Below are 19,147 nucleotides of genomic sequence, written 5' to 3'. Positions count from 1 at the left end.
ACGATACGCTGTTCAGCTTGATTGACAGCACAGTCCAGATGCTAATGTGATCTGATTAACGAAGTAGCTCTGAATACATAAGGGGCTGTCCTGTGTAACACTCACAACTCTCAGTCTTCAAACACTAAAGACAAAACAGAGTTTCCCTATAATAAAACATGATAATGTTAACCTCTTGTGAGCAACAATATAACATGGAAGTATGCGACCGTAAATACATTACAAATACTGCCATCAAGGGAAAGAACAAGACACATGTTTTGCTCGTTGCTATCAGATTTATTTACAGATGTGAGAAGGATAAAACCTCCTTTGTGCAATTACTGGAACTCATCAACTCTTTCAAATAAAACAGCAGGGATTCATGGATTGTGGCACACAGACACTCACACACGCACAAACACAAAATTGAAAATGGCCACTTCAAGCATGTTGAAACCAAATTGCGGTGCCATGTATAAAATATAAATCTTATGCATCATCTACTATTATGAATGAACAATGTTTAATTAAAGCAGATCAATGTGAAAACAAGTTGAATTAATGACAATAGTAAAAACTAATCACGTCAGGTCAGCAGTCGCACTGTCAAAGTAAAATAAGACACTCTTACATGTGATACAAAACAAAAAGCTAAACTCATATATGGCAAGCAAGCCAAAATCATACACACCGCAAGTTTAGGCACAATATCAGTCATACCACACTATACTCTGCATGCTAACAGACAGAATCACTACACAATTACAATCTGTGAGCCTATTTAAAATGAAATAAAAATGTACAAATGAGGCAACAGAGCTTTAGAAATTGAAATAGCTGGTCCGCGTTAGCTTGAGAGGCAATGCTAAAGTGATCAGCCGGAGCGAGGGACTGAGAAGATACTTCAATGACTCCAATCTCATGCCACATCCGACAGTGGAATGAGGTTAGCAGGGCAATGCATGCCAGTGCAACCATTACATGACAGAAGCACAGTCAAAATAATAATAATACAAAGCAGTAACGTCTTTAGGGGATAACAAATAAAATTACTTAATTTGGTGTTTTAATTGGACCAATGAGTCGGAAGAGATAAGGAGGGGATGATGGCGTGGACTGATGGCAATACGTCCGCTGGGAGCAGTAACAGTGCGGCATGTCTCTGGGGCTAGTGAGCTAATACTATGGGTGGTTCTCATCTCTCTCAGCCTCTGAATGTGCAGGGAGAATGAGGGGACAGAGGAAGGCAGGGAAGCAACTAGACAGAGGGGGGGAAATGCTGAGTATGTGGTACAGAGGTGTAACAGCACACCCAGGGTGGCTTCAGAAGCCCGAAGGTGTTAAAACATTCATGTCCCGAGGTTTGAGTTTGTGTGGCCGTGGGGGCATCTGCTTGGCCTCGATGCCCGAGATATCGATCTTGGGGGGCATGAAGTTGGCAGGGTCCGGCACCTTGAGGTTCATTTGGGTGTTGGTGCCATCCATGGTCGTGGACTTCTGCAGGCCGAAGTACGACTGCAGTGAGAAGCCTGCAAGGAGAGAAGAGGTAGATGCTGTCATCGTTGACCAGAATCTGGGCGTTAGGGTCATCAGGTTAACTGTCCTGAATATAAAGAACAACTTTGCCACTCCCTGAAATGTCAATGGGTTTCACCTTGCTGCAGAGGTGATGTGCAGGTGTGCTCAAAGACACCATGACATCACTGCTGGGTGTGGTTTAAGGTGCAAAAAGGACAAACCTATAAACCACACCCAGCATTATGCGTTAATGTTCAATGGTGTACTAAAATAACACAGCTCCTGTCAAGTAATGCACGATATGCATGTGGTGGGGACACCTCTTTCATTTGGATCGCAGATTGTGGCATCAACACAATCCTCAGTGCTTTCATTGAACGTCACAGGGTTCACTGGTGGCAGTGAACCAACATGTTTGTATTCGCGCAAAACACAAAACACTGTTGCTTCGCCAGAGTTTGTCGTGCTCTGGGGTTAACCTACTGCAGAGAGAATCAATTCTGTAAATTTAGCAATAGAGTCAATGTACAGTGGCCAGATCTCTCACCTTTGCTGGTGTCAGAGCCGGGGTCAGTGGGGGACTTCTGCACCACAGACCGAGTTCCAAAGAAGCTCCACTTATCTCCACCTCCTTCATTTCCTCCCATATCTGTGCTTAGGGTTGGACTGTGCTCTGGGTTGGTAAGAAGAGATGCAGGACTCAGCTGTAACCAGTTCCTACAATCCCACCAAACAAAAAGCACAAAAGAAAATGTGAAGTATACGCTTTATTGGAATCTCATACACAAAACAGACACAATATCAAAACAATTAACTGGTTGTAATGAATATTGTTGTGTAGCTCATGCTGGGAAATTAAGCATGTTGTGCTCAGGACGTCTGGCTCCAATCATTTCAACAGAAGATCTGTCAGGGATTACATCGAAATAAGAGTAACAGCAAATGGTTTCAGACGCATGAAGCCTACCTGCGATTGACAGCCGGTGATGAGTGGGGACTAACGCAGGGGGTGACACAGGGGGTGACGCTGGGGGTGACAGAAGGGGTACAACTTGGGGTACAACTTGGGGTGGATTGTGCTGATGTTGTTAGCCTGTCCTCTTTGAAGTCCCCACTTGGCATCCTCAACTTCTGCAAAGACAGAAAAACAAGCAATTCAAAAAACATGCAATGAAAGAATTACCTCCACTGGTCCTGTACATTACAAAGTGATTTTAAAAGTGTTCATATTTAAAGCCACTGTTTACTGGGAGAATATTTTTGACTTATGCATCCTGTACAAACAGCATTTCCCACTCATGCCCGTGTTAGTTTAGCACTTTATCAGATGTGTGTCAGAGAGACAGCATTGTTCTTATTCAAAGAGTAACCACTCCGTGAGCACACAACACAAAAGGTCAGCAGTGTTTTTGTGGACCGGCCGATCCAATATTATAATAACAGAGTGCGTCACAGATACTCAGAGCCTATCTCCTGTGACCATGTGGTGTGGGTGGGAAAAGTCCGAAAACACAAAGAGGACCTCTGTTATACAATTACAGGTATCTGATGGTGAGAAACCTGAGAAGTTGTATTACTTTGATTCAATAATTGAGTATTGCTTAAAACGGCCTCCACCTGCGACACCTGCAAAACCTCCAGTCGGAGAGGATATAACCTGCTCTGGTCAAACAATACACAGTTTTAGATACACAATACTGATAGGCTGAATTTATAATCAAAAGCACTTGCCATGAAAACAAGATTTATTTCAGTAATGATATCTGTAAGAACGTTTTCAAAAGTAAGTTTCCATTCAATGCGGGTATATTCCCATCCATGAGCTGAATGTCCTTCCAAACTCATGCTAGTCTTATATATGTGGTCCTGTATTCTGCTCAGGGCAGTGGCCATCGTGGGAATGAATAACAAAACGCACCAAGGAGCCTTTTAAACCTTGTACTTTCTGGGGTTGGACCTCAGCCAGTAGTGCAAATGTAGGACTCAATGTTAAAAGATAACCAATTTCTGATTGATGTATAAAAAGGGAAGGAGGGAGACAATAACTAATAAAAAACATGTGGGTCCATCCGTGTCAAATCAGGACACGTTTGGGCCAGACAGTCACAGATCTTTCATTTGTTCACATGTGAAGCCTATGGAACCACAATTGTAATCATCTCGGATCACAATTAAGGGAAATGTGTGAAATTCATACTACTTATTTTAGTAAGTTGTTGTTTTAGATATTTATCCTTAAGTTAGTCGTGTCCTCGAAGGTGAAATTCAGTTTAACAAAACATTACAATCACATTCAACCCCCATGAACCAGGTTGTGTGAAACAAAACACAGAGCAACACCGAGCAGGACACATCCTCAGATCAGCCACACAGGATCCTGAACTGTGTCGCAGACGTTTCTCTACTTCCCCCCTCCTGACTGACTGACTGGTGGGAGGTTTCAGGTGATGTCCTTTGCCCTCGATGGCCTCACAGTCGAGTTCATAGAGCTGCAGCTAATCTATGGGATCACGTAAACATGGCACAATGCAGGCAAACACTGACGTCTGATGTTGTAGGTCAGTCTGAACAAAATGTCAAAGGGCGAGTAAACCAGCCCCAGTATGTGCCTCTATAGTGGGACCGTTAAACCAGATGTGAACATCAAGGTGCTGGCTGGGGCTGCACAGGAGGGGGGAGGGGGGGCTGAACAGTGAGAAATGAACCCAATTCATTTTATTCTGTCACGGGATTTCCCCCACCTCTTATAATATCCTGTAGTTCCGTTTCACATCACGCCATGTCACCGTTAGGGCTAGAATAAACGCTGCATGGCGGATGCTAAGCTAGCTGTAGCTGGACTGCCACATAACAATCGCATGACCTGAATCTATCGAGCTGGGGAGCAGAGGGAAGTAATCGAGACAGCCACAGTGTCACTGTGATCGTTTCTGGTTCAGTTATGAACGTCACGGTGTTTTACCTCAGGTGGACGAAGGCTGATCATGTTTTACAGGACTGAGTTTGTTTACTATGGTTAGCTTGAAGGCCAGCTACGCGAGCTAGCTAGCGGCCCTGTTTGCCTTCAGAGGGAGTGTTAGCTCACTGCTACAGCAGCTTCTTCACGTACCTTTTTATGATAAGTTTTCGTTGACGCTCCAGTCCGACGTATTCCTTCATTTTGTCCATGGTTTGCAATTAGAGGAAGTTTAAGGGACCGTTATTTACTACGATAACGTCAGTACAAGTCGCTGTCGGCTTCTGGGACACCCGTTATGAGACGAGCCCGCTGATTGGTCCGTTTTGGGAAACAAGGGGGCTCGTTCCATTTAGGGGCGTTGCCTGGCCACACTGGTGATATGGAACCAGAAAGCGAGGCCGATTACAGAATTTGTTTACCAGTGTTTAGTCCCATTTAGAGCCTGCAGCCCACAGGCTATACAAAGGTAGAATCACTGTATGATTTACCACAATAATACCTGCCTATTTTAATTAATAACACAGGCTAGGCTGCTCTGTTAGTGGGAATATAATCCTCACACTTTGTGCATGTGATCTCATGTGTTAAACAGTACAATGCAATGTGTGATGTTGTGAACGGTCATCTGATATCAGGTTAAACGTGAACATAGGGGTGGATGGGCAGAGAGACTGGAATCATCTTACAACACACACACACACACACACACACACACACACACACACACACACACACACACACACACACACACACACACACACACACACACACACACACACACACACACACACACACACACACACACACACACACACACACACACACACACACACACACACACACACACACACACACACACGTTTTCCACTCTGTTGCAATCTGAGAATCTCAATGTGGCTCAAAGTTTGTTGGCTGTAGAAAATAAAAACACTTGAGTAAAAGGAGGGTTAACTCTTCAACAATTTCACTTACTCCTGATTTGCTATAACAGCCTGGTTAGGGCTGAAGGATATGGGAAACAATTATATCATAATAATAATTTTCACATCATTGGTGATTATCACAATGTTACATTATTGTTTCTGTTAAGTTTAAAGACTCCTGCGTGAATTCTGTGGTTTTAAACTCTTCCTTATGAGCAGAGAATGACACTTGATAAACAGCAAAACGTTTAAAAAAATCTGAGGTGGATCCATTATGTGCTATACCTCTGCACTGTGCACAATATTAAAGAATCATATTGATATGCATTGGATTTTTGTCATATTGGTTTTGATTTCTTATATCGATACAATTTTTTTTATTTTGTGTAATTACTCTGCTCCAATTCTAATCTAAACCAGTGTCCTCTGATATAGGCTACTCGGATAATCTGACCTGTGACCTCAACATTATAAAATGCCAGCCCTTGTCTTTGACATGAGTTACACATGAAGGTGTGAAGAGATCATTATTTCAGATCACAAACTTTCCACACAGGCACAAATCAAGCTCCCACAGTTCACATTTGTTTCTACTCACTGGCACCGTGCCGTCACCCAGTCGGTGAAAGCGGGTCTCCTCAGAGGAGAGGCCTTTGTGGGGGGAGTACCCGGTGTCTGTCAGCCCTGCCTGGTGCTCAAACCTCTGGATGCTCTCCTGGCTTTGCTCTAAATGAAGACAGGCATAGTGTCAGCAATGGAGGTAAAATTAGTCAGTGCTTTAAATGTGCCAGACCCAATATAGTCTCCTGATGATCTGAAGATTGTTTATCAACTAAGTTTTTCTGGATCTTTGTATGTCAAAAATATTTATCAAAATGAAATTCTACATGATTTATTTTGTTGACTTACTTATCATGAGTGAGCTCATTAAAGACGTGGCTTTGGCTTTCACCACAGGCACGGGGGACTCAAACGTCACCAACTTCCCACCAGTCTCACTTCCCTATAGTCACACAATTTTATAAGGTTAAGATGAATGTGTAAAACAATTTGAGAATAGACATGTAAGCAAGTTGACAAGTTGTACCAGCGTGCACCAAACTTTCAAGAAAACAGGATTGACAAGAGACAGATCACACAGAATTCTGTTCAGGTAAACAATTCATGTTGCCAAAACAGTTTGGGTCAGGCAGTGCGAATAGAAACCAACAGGAAACAGGCAAGCACCTCTGTTGAGTTCCTGAATTTGTGCTGCGGGATGACTGGGTCTTTCCACAAGATGTTGACACTCAGGTCCGGGGGTGGTGAATGCATGGGGGTATCCATTAGCTCGTCATAGCTGACATTACGCCGGGTCATTCCAAGAGGAGACGATGAGGTGCCAAAGAGTGAGGAGAACGGGCCAGACTCAAGCGCTGAAATACGGAAATGAACAGACAAGTTAGAACTGGGTTTTCCTAACCCATCAAGGCACCTTTTCAGATATCTGCACAAAACAATGCAGAAAAAAAGTATTTTTACTCAGATCTTATTATGCCTACTCCGGATTTCCACATTACCTGGAATATCTCCCCGTCTCGAGGCCATGTTGACACCAGCTCTGATTGGAGGGCCACAGAAGACTCAGTGTTGGGTTCAGCTCGGTTTGACTTTGGACTGCGAACCTGAGCACTGCATCACATGACAACCACAGTCATTTGACAGCCCAAAAGGTCCCACTTGAATCAATGCAAAGTGTGGATTGCAAGATCAACACAAAAGCACTGTCATCTGAGACATAGTAAATACATGTATTCATGCACGTTTTTACAGCCATGTCAGTGGCAGATAAAGTACTCAGTAAATGTCCAAATAAATACACAAAAATATACTCCAGCAAAAGTTAAAGAAACACAAAAACTCCTCTACTCAAGTAAAAGTAAATACTTGCTTTTAAATATGCAAAAGTATTAAATTAAAAGTACAACAAATTTAATGGAGTAGAAATACAGCTATTTGCTCATATATGTAGTTGAGTAAAAGTGATAATAGAATTAAATAAAAGTAAATGTACTAAGTTCCATCCAACGACTGAGCATGGTTAAGTCAGAGATTAAACGCACAGATCTGTTTTCAGAGTCGCTCCAAATAGAATCAGACTCTGGTTTCAGCAGCGTCATGAATATCAGTTAATGTCAGAGTCCTCCTCCACTTCTCTGAACTTCAGCAGGATCTTTTTCACAAGGAAATGAAACTGAGGAATAAGGGAAACACTTTTCGTAGTTTGACACACAGGAGCCTGTCCAGCATAGACTTCCCCACTGTGTCAAATAGAGAGAGAGCTTCCTTCAGAGCCTCTTGTGTTGGGACGAACCCGTCTACATGTGCTGTCAGGAATCCATGTCAGATTTGGCTGAGCTCGCTCTGCCCTCACAGACTGGAATCCACGTGCACCTTCTTCATTTGGGATGAATGATGGCAGGAACGTGCATAAATCTACACCTGAGCTGAGGTCGGTTCTATTTCCTCGTGCACTCAGTACTACTGTTCAGACAGCTGTCATGTGTCTGCTGTTCACGTCGGCCAGACACACACATAGACACACAAACACAACATATACACACACACACACACACACACACACACACACACACGCGCGCACAGTGACTTGCAAAACAGGGAGTCCCCCCATAGTCCTGCAGGAATAACCTCTGCATGCAGGAACAGAAACAGTGGAATAAAGCCTATAATAACTAGGACCACTCAGATACGCGTGTATCTTCCACTGAAACTCTCTTTGCATTACACTATAACCCGAATATATAACTGTTCAACAACAGCTCGTCATGCATCCAGTGTGAACATGTACCTCAAAGTGACTCCTCTCCTGCACAGACCAATCCGCAGCTGCAGCGGCGTCTTTTCCAAAGTCTCCCAGGTGAGTCGCAGTGAAGGGACGAATGCTGTGCGTGTGTCAGACGCTCGCCTCATCCGTGACTTTTGGACACGCGTAGAGTAAACAGCGGAGGGACAGTGAACGCACCACAAGCAGCAGCCGGCGGCGGAAGTGATGAGTCGAAACTCCTGCAGCATTTTTTAGAGTGATGCGTCGACCATGTTGACACGTGTCATCATTTTTAAGATATGGGTGGAAAAAAAACGGTTCAAATGTTTTGTTTCAGTAAATATCTAGAGTTTGTCGTATGAAATTAGTCTGCTCTCTCTGTGGGTGTGCCTGCGCGTAAGTGTTTATGTGTGTATGTGTGTATGTGTGTGTGTATTTTTCAGGTTTTACTCATATTGTAGGAACCCGGATCAGTCACTGTGGGAACTTGGAAACTTCCACGTTTTAAGATGAGGACTTGTTTTAAGAATAAATTAAGGGTTAAGTTAAGGGTTTAAGTTTAGGTTCAAGGTTTAGTTAAGGTTTGTTTAAGGTTAAGCAAGTAGTGACTAGATTAAGTTTCCATGATAACGATGTAAGTCAAAGTGTTCATTTATTGGAAGTGACTTCGGAGTGTCCTCCGAAGTCATGTAAACACACGTCTGTCTGTGTGTGTGTGTGTGTGTGTCCCTCTATAGTGATGAGGGCCAATTTTGGTTTAACACCATTGTGAGGACATTTTGGCTGGTCCTCCTTCAGTGGGCTGTTTGAGGTGTACCGTTATAGGGACAAACACAAGTCACATTATGTTTATCGTTGAATGAAGACATGATTCAAAGTTAGGTTTAGGTTGGGTTTAAGTTTAGGTTTAAGGTGAACTTTAGGTTTGCAAAAATCAAAGTAAAGTCCTGGAGACATGACTGTGTGTGTGCGAGAGTGTGAGGGTGTTTGCGTGCTCCAGATGTTATTCAGGTTGTGTGGACCTAAATCTATTTACACATTCTATGGGGTTGTGTTTCCGTAACGCAGACAAAAACAAGTCACATTTTGTAAATGAGGTGAAAACGGGATTCAAGGTTAGGGTAAACGTTTTGTGTGTTCACATTTGGTTACCTGTGTTTGTGTTTGTGTGTGCGTGTGTGTGATGGGTGTAGATGATCACAGCCTATGAGACTCAAGCCAAAGAGCCGCCCCCTGTCCCACACAGAGACGATGGGTTGTTGACCTGTAATCTTTGTCCTCTGGTATCTGATACATGTGCAAACTATAGTAAGACCAATTCTCTGTGTCTACAAGACGCCTCAGAGCAGAACTCCCTCGGATGTTTCCTGCTTTGCAACCTGACCTGCGTGAGATCACTGGCTATGTGAGCTGTCACGTATGCATTAGCAGCCTTGAACCACCAGATAGCACTGTTGATATAAGACACACACCTTATCAGACCTGGAACCGAAAACAATGACTCAACGCTCCATATATTTTTTTGGATTTTTTATTATTATTTAAAAAAGTTAAGTTACAATAACATGCATAGAAAACATAAAATATAAAATCTGTTCGCAAGACAAGTCAGAGAAGGTAAGACAAGACAGAGAAATCTATAAAAATAGGATAGGATAGAGGATATTAAACAAAAAGTTGGACTAATTTCACGTCTACATTCAATAAAGGTGCCTTCCTGACGTGGTCAGAGGTCATGTGATTATCCAAATAGTGAAACAGAGCTACATGTCTCTGATGGCAGGGAAATCAGCTGGACTGGCTGGGTTTGATGGATCCCCTGGACCTTCTGGAAGGAAACAGCAAAACAAAGAGAGGAAAACGTCAGACACATCCCAGTGGTGCGATGGTGGGATTATGTTACCAGTTATTTTCATTAGTGGTCTCAAGATGATGCTTGGATTCAGTGTATGCGTGGGGTGTATACTCACAGGATCTGAAGCACGATGGCTTTCACTGCCTTCGCCCTGTGGTTCAGGCAGTAGCGGTGTCCTGCGCCGGTGGTGACACTGTTGAAATGGACATGAACAGGTAAGATCATTTGAAAAACATAATGGATGAATAAATACTATATAATAAATAGTATAAACAGTTTCAATCATTTCTGAGCTACAGGGTCTTCTCATCACATCCCACATTCTTAAAAGGTGTCTCTTACACAATCTCCACTTTGTTACAGAACCTGGTGGCCGGGTAGATCTGGATGTCCTTCAAATCTGACCCGTCAGTGCCATTACGGGTATGCTGACACAGACAGTTCTCACCAGATTCGTTGGCTGTAGAGGAAGAAAAAAACAAAAACCATTAGAATCAATCACAGTTCTTCTGAGTTTCAGCTTCCAGCTCCAACACAGTGAGAAGTGAGATTGAAATACTTACTCAAAGCTGTAGAGATGCAGACCGCGGCAACAAGGAGCAGGAGCACTTTCATGATGCCGGACATTGTTGGTTTTCTTCTTTGGGTCGAGACGACAAAGACGCTGCTCTTGGTCAAGGGGAAAGTTAGGGTAAACTTTGTGTGTGTTCACATTTGGCTACCTGTTTGTTTGTGTGTGTGTGTGTATGTGATGGGTGTAGATGATCACAGCCTATGAGACTCAAGCCAAATGAGCCGCCCCCTGTCCCAAACAGAGGCGGTGGGTTGTTGACCTGTAATCTTTGTCCTCTGGTATCTGATACATGTGCAAACTATAGTAAGACCAATTCTCTGTGTCTGCAAGACGCCTCAGAGCCGAACTCCCTCGGCTGTTTCCTGCTTTGCAACCTAACGTGCGTGAGATCACTGGCTATGTGAGCCGGCATGTATGCATTAGCAGCCTTGAACCACCAGATAGCACTGTTGATATAAGACACACACCTTATCAGACCTGGAACCGAAAACAATGACTCAACGCTCCATATATTTTTTTGGATTTTTTATTATTATTTAAAAAAGTTAAGTTACAATAACATGCATAGAAAACATAAAATATAAAATCTGTTCGCAAGACAAGTCAGAGAAAGTGAGACAATACAGAGAAATCTATAAAAAATATGATAGGATAGGATAGAGGATAAATAAACAAAAGGTTGGACTCATTTCACGTCTACAATCAATAAAGGTGCCTTCGTGAGGTGGTCAGAGGTCATGTGTTTATCCAAGGAGTGATACAGAGCTACATGTCTCTGCTGGAAGGGAAATCAGCTGGACTGGCTGGGTTTGATGGATCTCCTGGACCTTCTGGAAGGAAACAGCAAAACAAAGAGAGGAAAACGTCAGACACATCCCAGTGGTGCGATGGTGGGATTATGTTACCAGTTATTTTCATTAGTGGTCTCAAGATGATGCTTGGATTCAGTGTATGCGTCGGTTGTATACTCACAGGATCTGAAGCACGATGGCTTTCACTGCCTTCGCCCTGTGGTTCAGGCAGTAGCGGTGTCCTGCGCCGGTGGTGACACTGTTGAAATGGACATGAACAGGTAAGATCATTTGAAAAACATAATGGATGAATACATACTATATAATAAATAGTATAAACAGTTTCAATCATTTCTGAGCTACAGGGTCTTCTCATCACATCCCACATTGTTAAAAGGTGTCTCTTACACAATCTCCACTTTGTTACAGAAGATGGTGGCCGGGTAGATCTGGAGGTCCTTCAAATCCATCCCGTCAGTGCCATTACGGGTATGCTGACACAGACAGTTCTCACCAGATTCGTTGACTGTAGAGGAAGAAAAAAAAAAACATTAGAATCAATCTCAGTTCTTCTGAGTTTCAGCTTCCAGCTCCAACACAGTGAGAAGTGAGATTAAACTACTTACTCATAGCTGTAGAGATGCAGACCGCGGCGGCCAGGAGCAGGAGCACTTTCATGATGCCGGACATTGTTGGTTTTCTTCTTCGGGTCGAGACGACAAAGACGCTGCTCTTGGTGAGAGAAGGGATCGGTGATGAGACCAGCGAGTGTCAAAGGCAGACGAGTGTGTTGATAGAAGCGGTGTGAGGGGTCGCCTTAAATATGCTCTCAAGCCACATGCCTCACCCCCGCTGTCGTCAAGGGGAAAGTTTGGCGAGTGGAAAGTGAAACTTCCAAAAGCCACAAGAGAGAAGAAGTGGCTCACACATTCCACTATCAGGCTTTCCATCTCAGTTGGTTAATAACCATTTGACCAGATTTGAGACGAATGATATAAATTAGATTTTATGTATCAGAATAAAAAAGGAAAAAAAAGAGAACCAGCAAACAATCAAACTTCTATACCCAGACTTTGAACAGAGCTTTTAATATATGCAGCACATTAATATACACACACACACCCACACCCACACACACAAGGGGAGATATTATGGAGATATATTGTCAGACAAGATTCTATCTGTTTGCGTTGACATTTTGAGTTATTTGGTGGGTGGTTCTAAATATGACTGAGACAAGTGCAGCCAGTTCCTATAGTGCCGAGGTGATTTGCCAGTACCATGCCCATCAGGAGGGTTGTTCGAATATTTAAATTATTCTTTAAAATCAAAAATGATCACTCTGATTATATATTTGCTTTATAAAGCTAAATCAGTAACATAATATATGTGTACAACAATAATATTTGTGTGTTCCTATTAAGCTGAAATGAATTACTAAGACACTGAACTCAATACGTGGACCTGGTATTTCAAGGAAATCACGACAAATTACATCCCTTCTGCCACATTGAGGGAAATAAGGTCAATTAAAAAAACTATGTTGCTACTCAGATTGACTTCTTTTGTGTTTGTATATGTGTGGGCGTGGGGCAATGCACAGTTTAGGTGGGGGAGCTTGTGGTTAAAGACAGACCCCACAGAACTCAAATGAGTCATTTCATTTTTTTTCCCCTCTGTGCTGTCAGGGTAGTTGCACTGAGTTTTTCTCTAACATTGGTCTCAGGTGATACAGTCCTGTTTTAATATCAACACGGCCATAACCCAGACATATACACATGATCCATGTCCTGTCAAGGTCACAGGTTTGAAAGGAAATGTTTTGTTCCGGCTGAAACTTTTGTCTGGACTGTGAGTTTCGCTTTAACGTCCTCTTTGACAATTCTGAACAAGGGAAAATCCCATCTCCCTTTTTTCCCTTTCGTTTTATTCTATCCACGATCGCCTTTCATTTTTCCTTCTGCATGAAGGCCACAGAGCTGCAAACAAGCTGAAACTAAAGGATGATCACATGTGAGGGACAATAAATGATACTGATAATCCTACTTTCTATATGTGAAGCCACTTGCCATGAACGCTACTGTTAATACGAATGAGAAGGAACACAATGGAAAATGGAAATATCTGCTGAATTGTTATATCTCTATATTGTCCTGCTGCTACTACAGTTTTCTGTTGTCTCATAGATATTTGTAGTTTGAAAAGGTTTTCATATTTCTAGAAATGTCAGAAATTACCGCCACCAAAGCTGTGTGAGTGAAAACACGTTTTGTTGCAACGTGGTTGACTTGAACCTTTAAACACGATGACAGTGCATTTTTTAATTATGATGTGTTTGTTTGTTAAATATGTGGGAAAGTGTTGGAGCATGTAATCAATCAATCTAAATCCCCCCCCCCAAAATCATATTTTATATATTTATAGCTACAGATCAGTACAATGTCAAAATTTACATCCCCCGGACAGACTGCACTTAGAGAGCTTACATTTCGAATGTCCATTACAAGACAGTGTTCATTGGAAATACATATTTTTTGTGTTTGCACAATTTACTAGGGAGGGGGAGATATAAGAGGAAATTCCACCGAAAACCATCTTTAATAATTCAGGTTCCCTTCTTGAGAAGCAGCGTATATCTTCGCAAAGAGCAAATGTTACCCCACAGGAACTAATAACGTCAGCATCCTGTGTAGTCGGCATCTTGCAGGCGGCCGCCGGCCACACAGCCTGCTGTGGTTGCACTTCTCATTTCATTTAAAAAGAGCGGTTCCTTCGATGAGCAGACAAGGTTTGATGAAATAATTGTGCAACAAGTCAATGGCCACAGTTTTATCTGTAAAGCGTCAAATCACAATGATCTTATCTGTACATATATGAGAGAGTCAAGATATTCTCTACCCCCCAAAAAGACTGTGTATTAAAATCCTTCAAGCTGACCAAAGTTAAAGTACCTCTTTATGAGTAATCACTCGAGATGCAGATAGTAGTGTGAGGAAACAGAAAGTGCTACAGCAACGATCCCAGCGATGAGTCAAACTCACTATGCAGAAAAATATGAATTACCTCCACGAAAGAGGTTATGTTTTAATCAGTGTTTTATAGTTTGTTTGCCCAGGAAAGAACCCATATGGGACAAAACAGAACCCATATAATGTGAGTACGAATTTCTATCAGACATTTTCTTATGTATTATTTATTACTTTAAACATTGGCTCACCTTCCCGTAATGTAAAACTGTTTCTTCTAATCAATGTTGTGAATATTGTAGTTTCAATGTGTTCAGCTAGGTGGCATCTTGTCCTGGGGGACGGATCCCTCACATGAGACTCTCTCTTAGGTTTCCACGTGTTCTTCCTCTGTTAAAAGAGTCTTATGGTGGTTTCTTCTTGCTCTCGTTGGGGGTTAAGAGCAGAGGAGGTCGCACCTTGTTAAGTCCTATGAGACTAACTGTACTTGGTGAATATGGTTGATTGCTTCATAACACAACTGCATTGTAGGAAACAGTGTCATTGTGGTATGGAGATGATTTTGATAGGTCAAAGGTCAGTCATCGGTTTCACTGGTGAGTGGAAGCTGGACAGTTCCTTTATGTGGTTCCTACACGCGGTTGCTTCTCTCCACCACGTGGTTGAGATTAGTCATGTTAAAGGTTTCATATTCCATAAAGGTCTTCAATTAATTATCATATGTATATGTATAAATATACGCATGATATATAGTGATATAGTGGGTAAAGGTAAGAATGATGTTGTTTAACACCACACATATTCAGAAAAGAATGTTTTTTTACCTCATACGCAGAGTATTAACAATAACAAAACTGTTTTCATGACTTTGAAAATGCATACTGTTCAGAGATTCAATAATGTTTCACTAAACTAATCAATATTTTTTAAATATTTGATCTACAGTATATGTTTATATGATATATATATATATATATATCATATATTTGTTGCTGCGTGGCCTATGTTGGGGTGGTGGGGCCTAGGGGTAGAGTGGTTGTCCTCCAACAAGAAGGTTGGCGGTTCAATCCTCACTCTTCCCAATCAGCATGCCAAAGTTTCCTTGGGCAAGATACTGAACCACTAAATGGCCTCTCATAGATGTTGAATGCACTAATTGTAAGTCGCTTTGGATAAAAGCCAAATTACATGTAATGAAGACACAGTTTTGATTGGCCAGCAAGGTCGCTGCTTACAAGATGCATTTTCGTTCTGAGGTAAGTGTGAAAACCAAGGCTTGTCTCTTCCTGTGACAGAGACTGTGGTTGTTTGTTTCTGAAACCATCGACCGGCATGTTCCCCCCTCTGTTCCGACATTAGCGTGTGTGTGCGTGTGTGTGTGTGTGTGTGTGTGTGTGTGTGTGTGTGTGTGTGTGTGTGTGTGTGTGTGTGTGTGTGTGTGTGTGTGTGTGTGTGTGTGTGTGTGTGTGTGTGGGTGTTTGTGTGTGTGGGTGTTTGTGTGTTCACTTATAAGCTTCTCATTTGTCCCCTTTAAAAGGACAAACGTCTTTTCTTCCAGCTTGTTCAGTTCGCTCAGACCATGTAATCTTGTGATATCATATGAAAGTCAGACTAAGGTAACTCTTTAGCTGGATTTAACCAATCCACTCTATTTGGTTAACACCAAAAGTGAGAGCAGCCAAAATGTTGACACTTGTTACAACTTGTTTCAGCTAGTTGTATTTGTAGTACTATAAGACCTGTATGAGTCTATGACAGCTGTGTTCTGAGCCCATCATCTTAGCGATTTCACTTCTTCATCAAATGTTAACGATCAACTCAACTCAACTTGTAAAGTTGTGATAAGTGACAGGTATTTTTATTTATATTTACATGAAACTTGGTGGAAGGAAGGGACATGGGCCAAGAAGAGCCGCTATGCAGCCTGTGTGTGTATAGCTACATATTTATGTTGGTTTTATAATTTCCTATATTATCGAGGTTTGTAGTTTAAGTTTTGAACAGTTAAATTATATTTTGTATAGTGTGTTTTCTATATTCAAGTACATTCTGTCTTGATAAAGTGACATTGTGACCGGTTTGGAGATAAGGCATGCCATATTCGATAATAGATCGTTTAAACGGTGTGTCTTAAATGTGCGGGAAAGGAAAATAAATCCCTCATTTCAAGTGTAACCCGCTTCCTGGATTCGTGGGACATTGGGTTATCACCACGGAACGGTGTCTGTTTGTTGGACACGAGTCAGCTGTAAGAGACACTCCTCAGACACAAACAAGTGGCCATCGTAATATGGAACTGACTTGAACAGCCACTACAGGCTCACCTTTCCGTAATGTAAAACTGTTTCTTCTAATCAATGTTGTGAATATTGTAGTTTCAATGTGTTCAGCTAGGTGGCATCTTGTCCTGGGGGACGGATCCCTCACATGAGACTCTCTCTTAGGTTTCCACGTGTTCTTCCTCTGTTAAAAGAGTCTTATGGTGGTTTCTTCTTGCTCTCGTTGGGGGTTAAGAGCAGAGGAGGTCGCACCTTGTTAAGTCCTATGAGACTAACTGTAATAGGTGAATGTGGTTGATTGAGGAGTTTCAAAATAAAGCAACATGGCTTTACATGGCAACATGACAGTCAACAGAACAGGTGCAGTTTCTTCATGACACAACTGCATTGTAGGAAACAGTGTCTTTGTGGTATGGAGATGATGTCGATAGGCGATAGGTCAAAGGTCAGTCATCAATTTCACAGGTTAGTGGAAGCTGGACAGTTCCTTTGTGTGGTTCCTAGATGTGGTTGCTTCCCTCCACCACGTGGTTAGGATAAGTTATGTTGAAGGTTTCATATTCCATAAAGGTCTTCCATTAATTATCTTTATATATATCATATATATAGTTATACATAAACATATATTTATACATATATATATGTATATTTATACATATACATATATTTATACATATACATATGATATATAGTGATATAGTCGGTAAAGATAATTAATGGAAGACCTTTATGGAATATGAAACCTTCAACATAACGTGGTGGGAAGCACCCTCCACCACGTGTCAGCTCTAAGTGTCTCTTACAGCTGACTCATGTTCAACAAACAGACCCCATGACTTTCTTACTATATATCATATGTATATGTATAAATATATGTATATGTATAAATATACATATGATATATAGTGATATAGTGGGTAAAGTTAAGAATGATGTTGTTTAACACCTACACATATACAGAAAAGAAAGTTTTTTTACCTCATAGGCCGAGTAGTAACAATAATTTTACCCAAGTTTAAGAAGTTTTCATGAGTTTGAAAATGCATACTGTTCAGAGATTCAATAATGTTTCACTAAACTAATCAAACACATTTGATATTTTCTAAATATTTGATCTATATGTTGATGTGATATATATATATATATACACAGTTTTGATTGGCCACAAGGTCGCTGCATACAAGATGCATTTTCGTTCTGAGGTAAGTGTGAAAACCAAAGCTTGTCTTTTCCTGTGACAGAGACTGTGGTTGTTTGTCTCTGAAACCATCGACCGGCATGTTCCCCCCTCTGTTCCGACATTAGCGTGTGTGTGTGTGTATGTGTGGGTGTTTGTGTGTACACTTATAAGCTTCTCATTTGTCATTTTAAAAGGACAAATGTGTTTTATTCCAGCTTGTTCCGTGCCTCAGACCATGGTATCTTGTGATATCATATGAAAGTCATACTAAGGTAACTATTTAGCCGGATTCAACCAATCCACTCTATTTGGTTAACACCAAAAGTGAGAGCAGCCAAAATGGTTGACACTTGTTACATATTGTTAAGGCTACTTCCGGCACTGTTAGTACTATAAGACCTGTATGAGTCTATGATGGCTTTGTTCTGACCCATCATCTTAGCAATTTCACTTCTTCATCAAATGTAAACGATCACCTCAAGTCAACTTGTAAAGTTGTGATAAGTGACAGGTATTTTCATTTATATTTACATGAAATTCGGTGGAAGGAAGGGACCCTTTCTATTCTGGGGCCTTTCTTCCCACTTTATTGAATGAGCGTTTTTTCCTCTTTTCCTTTTACACAGATGTCCTCAGAAATTTGTATAAATAGCTGCAAACCTGTAACTAGCACCAATGTGTAGCTGAGGTATAGTGGAATCAATTGGAATCAACGGTTTTGTTGAATAGTTTTGAATTATGTCCAAACAACACAATGGATTTGGTGCAGAGAGTTGAGTATTGTGCACTGTGCACCTCTATCATATTGTGATGTTGTTTAATAAGCTCTAAATTAGCTGCAAGATCATTTCACTTTTGCTTGTAGTATGTGTAATCTTAAATGGTTAATTCACCAAGTTGCAAGTTACATATTAGTGATATTGAATTAATCATTTTTGGGGTTTGCATGAAAATATTTTGACCTTCAGCCTCATACAATGAAGGTGAAATTAACTTTGTCCGTGGCCATCACAACATTGTATAATATATCAGTATGTTTGGAAAGGCATGTTGTTTACGAATTTGATGTTTCAAACTAACTGCGTAGCTTTATGTCACTACATGGGATGAATATTCAGTGAGACTGTGGTTTTGGGCTTCTTTTGAAGGAGGGGGGGCGATTAAATAATCAATTAATGTCTGACGTTGCTAAATCTTCAGGTTCTATTACACTCGTCTAGGGGACGTCCAAAACCTCCAATCCTGAACTGTCGGACAGAAAATAACTACACACCCAGAAACACTTCAATGTTATAA

General features: G+C 41.4%; 3 protein-coding genes across 6 annotated transcripts; all 3 read right to left on the bottom strand.

Annotated features, from left to right (window-relative positions):
* Positions 1 to 258: 258 nt before the first annotated feature.
* kiaa1191 (KIAA1191 ortholog) lies at positions 259 to 8,393 on the bottom strand. 3 transcript variants are annotated; one of them, XM_053428820.1, is made up of 8 exons: positions 8,231 to 8,393; positions 6,942 to 7,053; positions 6,610 to 6,797; positions 6,292 to 6,385; positions 5,981 to 6,108; positions 2,468 to 2,631; positions 2,048 to 2,217; positions 259 to 1,511 (listed from the first exon to the last, which is right to left on the bottom strand). In XM_053428820.1, exons 2-8 carry the CDS (start codon positions 6,967 to 6,969, stop codon positions 1,306 to 1,308), a joined length of 978 nt encoding a protein of 325 aa, XP_053284795.1. In that variant the 5' UTR covers positions 6,970 to 7,053; positions 8,231 to 8,393; the 3' UTR covers positions 259 to 1,305. The 3 variants fall into 3 exon arrangements, with proteins under 3 accessions (XP_053284795.1, XP_053284797.1, XP_053284796.1); XM_053428822.1 differs by lacking the exon at positions 8,231 to 8,393 and adding an exon at positions 7,736 to 7,944; XM_053428821.1 differs by lacking the exon at positions 8,231 to 8,393 and adding an exon at positions 7,485 to 7,705.
* Positions 8,394 to 9,721: 1,328 nt separating this feature from the next.
* Positions 9,722 to 10,992, bottom strand: LOC128445921 (alveolar macrophage chemotactic factor 2). Its single transcript, XM_053428825.1, has 4 exons — positions 10,625 to 10,992; positions 10,404 to 10,521; positions 10,177 to 10,254; positions 9,722 to 10,034 (listed from the first exon to the last, which is right to left on the bottom strand). The coding sequence occupies exons 1-4, from the start codon at positions 10,686 to 10,688 to the stop codon at positions 9,995 to 9,997; spliced, it is 300 nt and encodes a 99-aa protein (XP_053284800.1). The 5' UTR covers positions 10,689 to 10,992; the 3' UTR covers positions 9,722 to 9,994.
* A 153-nt stretch (positions 10,993 to 11,145) lies between these two features.
* LOC128445920 (alveolar macrophage chemotactic factor 2) lies at positions 11,146 to 12,232 on the bottom strand. Of its 2 annotated transcripts, none has more exons than XM_053428823.1 (4): positions 12,053 to 12,232; positions 11,835 to 11,952; positions 11,608 to 11,685; positions 11,146 to 11,465 (listed from the first exon to the last, which is right to left on the bottom strand). In XM_053428823.1, the coding sequence occupies exons 1-4, from the start codon at positions 12,114 to 12,116 to the stop codon at positions 11,426 to 11,428; spliced, it is 300 nt and encodes a 99-aa protein (XP_053284798.1). In that variant the 5' UTR covers positions 12,117 to 12,232; the 3' UTR covers positions 11,146 to 11,425. The 2 variants fall into 2 exon arrangements, with proteins under 2 accessions (XP_053284798.1, XP_053284799.1); XM_053428824.1 differs by having other exon boundaries at positions 11,146 to 11,462.
* Between the last annotated feature and the right edge of the window lie 6,915 nt (positions 12,233 to 19,147).

Source organism: Pleuronectes platessa, chromosome 8 (genome assembly GCF_947347685.1).
Source record: "Pleuronectes platessa chromosome 8, fPlePla1.1, whole genome shotgun sequence".
Lineage (NCBI taxonomy): Eukaryota > Metazoa > Chordata > Actinopteri > Pleuronectiformes > Pleuronectidae > Pleuronectes > Pleuronectes platessa.
This window is presented reverse-complemented; position numbering and strand designations above follow the sequence as displayed.